Source organism: Larimichthys crocea, chromosome X (genome assembly GCF_000972845.2).
Source record: "Larimichthys crocea isolate SSNF chromosome X, L_crocea_2.0, whole genome shotgun sequence".
Taxonomy (NCBI): Eukaryota; Metazoa; Chordata; class Actinopteri; family Sciaenidae; genus Larimichthys; species Larimichthys crocea.
The window spans coordinates 8,603,087-8,607,279 of NC_040020.1; the positions used below are offsets into that span (position 1 = coordinate 8,603,087).

Sequence of the window (4,193 nt, forward strand, 5' to 3'; positions counted from 1 at the left end):
TGTGCCATTCCTCTTTTTCTTTTTTCTTTTTAGGCACCATGGTGTCTCCACAAGTCCTGCTGGCCAGGACATGATCCATGAATATCTCACTTTCTAAATTTAAAACTGAACTCCCCTCTGGCTCCTTTTATTCTATTTAATTTATTAATTTCTTTATGTTTGAGTGCACATGTGGACTGTGCTGCTGCTGCAGGCCTCATCTATACAAGAAGTTTCATTTAGTAATGTTCTGGAGTTATTTCCCTGAAGTCACATCTTTTATGGCTCACAACGTGTCTGTAATATCTCAGTCACATTTAATCCTGTTGCTTCACTGCGTCAGTCTGCTGGGAGACATTGTGACAATAAATCAGTGGTAGTTTTTTTAAATAATAAAAAGTTAAACCCCGCTGAGCTCCATCACAAAAACATCATGCGTAATTGTACCAAACTCCAAAACATGATGAGTTCTGCTTCAGAGCCTCTGGACCTGCTCTGCTCCTCTGACTTTCTGCGGATCCACTGACTCAGAACTGACACAGACTCTCTGTTTTTAGTTTTTTCTGAATGTGACGAGCTGTGTGGAAACAGACACGTCTGCCTCCAAACATCTCACTCTTCCTGAGTTGAACCTCTCGACCTTTCTCTCGCCTGATCTTTGCTCCAGCAACGGAAATCAAACTCTGGAGCAGCTCGGGTCGTATATGCCCGGCTGGTGCCCACAGTGCCGCTCCTGAAACCTTCAGTACACGCAGGCGGTAGGTAGGAGCCAGTGCAGCCCTAATCCCCGCCGTCCGTGATTTAGCCCCTGGTCTTCCTAATTCTCCTAAAGCCCCAGCTGCTCCCCTGGCCGCCGCGCTCTCTCCGCGACAGACTGCACAACGCTCGCTTTATTAATAATTCACCCAATAATTCACCGAGTTCGACGCTGCCGGCTGAAGCACCGGCCCCCCCACCTCCACTGTAAACAACTGCCCTAATTCCCCGTCTATTCTTTGTGTGTGTGTGTGTGGAAACAGGTCGCACGCTGGCGAGGTGAGATATTTAGTGGCTGATTTTTCTTTTTTGGGGAGGGAGGCTGTCTGTCGTCGCTGCCGGAGCGCACGGAGAGCTTCCATTTTACGCACCGAGGCATCCGGAGAACCCCGCCGAAACCCGGACCGACTACGTGTCGCTGTGGAGGCATTCTGCTGCTCGGCGGCTCGGAGGCTGTAGCGATTTGAAGAAGCGCACAAAAACGCAAGCTGCTCTTTCATCTCGTCAGCTTTGAGGAGGGAGGCGGCGAGGGACCAGGGGTGTCCCCCCCCCTCATGTTTGTGTGTGTGTGTGTGTGTGTGTAACACCGTGTGTGTGCGTGTTTGTGTGTGTTTGGAACAAGAGAGAGGAGAGAGAGAGAGTGAGAGAGAGGGAGTGAGAGAGAGAGAGAGATACGAGGGTAAAACAGATCGGACGCGCGGCGCAGGAGACAGCCGCGGCTTGGACACGTTTTGGAGACAGAAGCTGCAAAGGCTGCACGCGGGAAAAAGAATATAAACAAAACTTACTTTGCATCACCTCTCCGTCCATTCATTGTTTTCTACCGTGTTATTAAAATCATTTCGGGGAGTTTTTTTCCCTCCCAAATCTGCTGGACAAGTTCGAGCCGCTGAAGGACGCACCTCCCGGGACTTTGACGCAGACGTCTCCCCGACTTCTTGCTGCTGGACATGGGCGCATCTGAGGCCAAACAGCGGTAGACGGAGGCTTCGGAGCTGCTGTCCTGCTTTCCTCCTGCAGAGTGGACCCACTTTTGAAAGAGCGTGTGTTTTTTTTCTATCTGGGCCTAAGGCCGACTTGTTTAAAGGTCCTTTTTTTTTTTTTTTTTTTTGCTTCCGGCAACAGCGAAGAGACCAAGTCTTCCTCCCTCAGCCCTCACTCCCTCTCTCACTTTTTTTTGGAAGCTGAACTTTTAAAGGAAAATGGGGCATTGAGAGGGTTGGCAGATCTCCCCACGCTATAATGGTACGTGCTGTGTAACTCAATAGTTCCCCTCTGTTGGGTCTATAGGGTGAAGTCTATAGGACTGAGAATAAACCAAACATTGCGTGTGTCCCTGCGGGGGGTTCTTTTTTTTTTAGATTTCTAATTTTCTTTGTGAAAGCTCTGCAGAGTGAGAGTTGGCTGCGGAGTGTGAGGCCATGGATGACGATACACACACCTGTGAGTGTGTGTTAGTGTGTGTGTGTGTGTGTGTGTGTGTGTGTTGGTGTGTGTGTGTGACACTTTGCCTTCTTGCCAATTTTCATAATTATAACCTCACATTTTGAAAACAGATTGAATCATCTGACTGTCACGCATCATCTTCATCATCACCATCCATTTATTTTATTCCAACCATAGAAACTTTTCTTTCCTCGGATTAATAATTGGACAGAGCTGATTCCTAAATCTGAACTGATCGCGCCTCTCCCGCTGCTGGTTTGTTTGTGACAAAGTGGATCAAACCGAATAAAACACGCGTGAGACCCGCACACATCTGAGGGGACAGCATGTGGGCGGTATTCATCATGATGATGGTGATGATGATGATGATGATGATGATATTCTGCCTCTCAGGCGCGCGGTTCTCCACCTTGTACCCTGCACTCTGCTGCTGTGTGTGTGTGTGTGTGTGTGTGTGTGTGTGTGTGTGTGTGTGTGTGTGTGTGTGTTTATCAATGGGCACTTCATTTGCGTAGCTGATGACACTTTATAGCGCCTATAAAGGGCTGAGGTGACACACAGAGCGTCTTTGTGCCCCCAGAACCAGAGCTGAGAGTGCAGCGTGCATTGAAGAATCCGCGTGCATGATGATCTAATTATGATTTGAAACCTGCAGCCTGCACACACAGATAAATATTGTGTTTTACTGTCTGCTTATTGCAGTTTTGTTCTTTAATTTTTCTCACGAGGCTGCAGCTTCAGAGCTTTGAATTAAAATGAACAAAAAAATGATGGTGGCATAAAACTGTGAAAAATATTATAACTGATCTTCATCATCAACCCAAGAGAAGACAGTGAAGGTTTTATTATTTTTCATTTTTCTTGGTTTAATAAATATAGTTAAAATAGTCTGACTTGGCGATGGGTCATTTAGAAATTCAGTGTTTTAGAAGAATAAGAATAAAGTTTGCACATGATCAGAGCAGCATAATATTTCACTGTGCACATTCAAACAGCAGGTCGACAGTCCTCTGAGGCCAGACCTTCCTCTGTTTAACACATAAATTCAATTTAAATGTTGAACAAAGCTGAAATATCAACATTAAAAAACTATGAACATTAAATATAAAGAAACAAATAACTAATCATCAGCAGAATGTGTGACACAAACCTCTCTGATGAGCTGATTCTGCAGACGTCATCAACAATAAGACAAGAGTATAACAACAGTCACCTCTGCATCGTTCATTGTCTTCAACCAACTTTACAGGAGCAACTTGATCCCGGATGACTGACAGCTCCCTGTGTCACATCAGGTGGATGAGGATGCATATTTCTCTGTGTTCTGAATGTCTCTGTTACAGGCTCACCTGTTTGTTGGCCTCAGTTTATGTGACGCACTATCACACCTGCACAACAACGCTGAAACGGTTCACGATGTCAAATTACAGGCTGTGTGTGATTTATGATATCAGCTGTCCAATTATCTGTCTGTTTTTTTCTTAAGGTATAAAGGAACCATTAGACAATGCTTCATAATTTGGCAGTGATATAACAATCCACATTTTGTTTTGATTGCAGGCCTGTAATTTCCCAGTTGGTTGCACTGCGGTTGTTGCAGAGAAAAACCTGCCAACCACAGAACCTGTCAGTCAAATCAAAGCCAAGACTGTTATTGGTGCCAAGCGGGGAGGTGGGCGTGAACCTTTCCAACATTTTAAAATACATCTTTAGAGTATCATTTCAGTTGAGTTGGAAGTGGGTGAGACATTTTACACGAGCTCAACGCGCTGCTTTATTGAGTCATACCGAGTGTGTGTGTGTGTGTGTGTGTGTGTGTGTTTTGTAATGTAACTCTATGCTTCCTGGTCTTTGTGGTAAACTTTGCTGTATTAGAACCATAACCACAAGAAAATCTCCCCGCGGATCAGTCCTCGTGTGACACAAAGGCCTGATTGTACCAACCCAAACCTCATTGTTAAAAGCGCATAGCCGGTGCGGCGAGGCCTTAAACTGAATGTGGTTTGGCCATT

General features: G+C 45.6%; 1 protein-coding gene across 11 annotated transcripts in view; it reads left to right on the forward strand.

The window, feature by feature from the left end:
* Positions 1 to 962: 962 nt before the first annotated feature.
* The window catches only part of nfixa (nuclear factor I/Xa), a 104,789-nt gene continuing 101,558 nt past the window's right edge, over positions 963 to 4,193 (forward strand). For 2 of the 11 annotated variants that reach the window (XM_019274238.2, XM_019274236.2), the window contains exon 1: positions 967 to 1,980. In XM_019274238.2, the coding sequence (XP_019129783.2) occupies positions 1,978 to 1,980 (3 nt within the window). In that variant the 5' untranslated portion in view covers positions 967 to 1,977. Of the gene's footprint in view, positions 1,981 to 4,193 lie in introns of all 11 variants that reach the window. The other 9 variants (XM_019274232.2, XM_019274241.2, XM_019274235.2 and 6 more) reach the window with 7 other exon arrangements.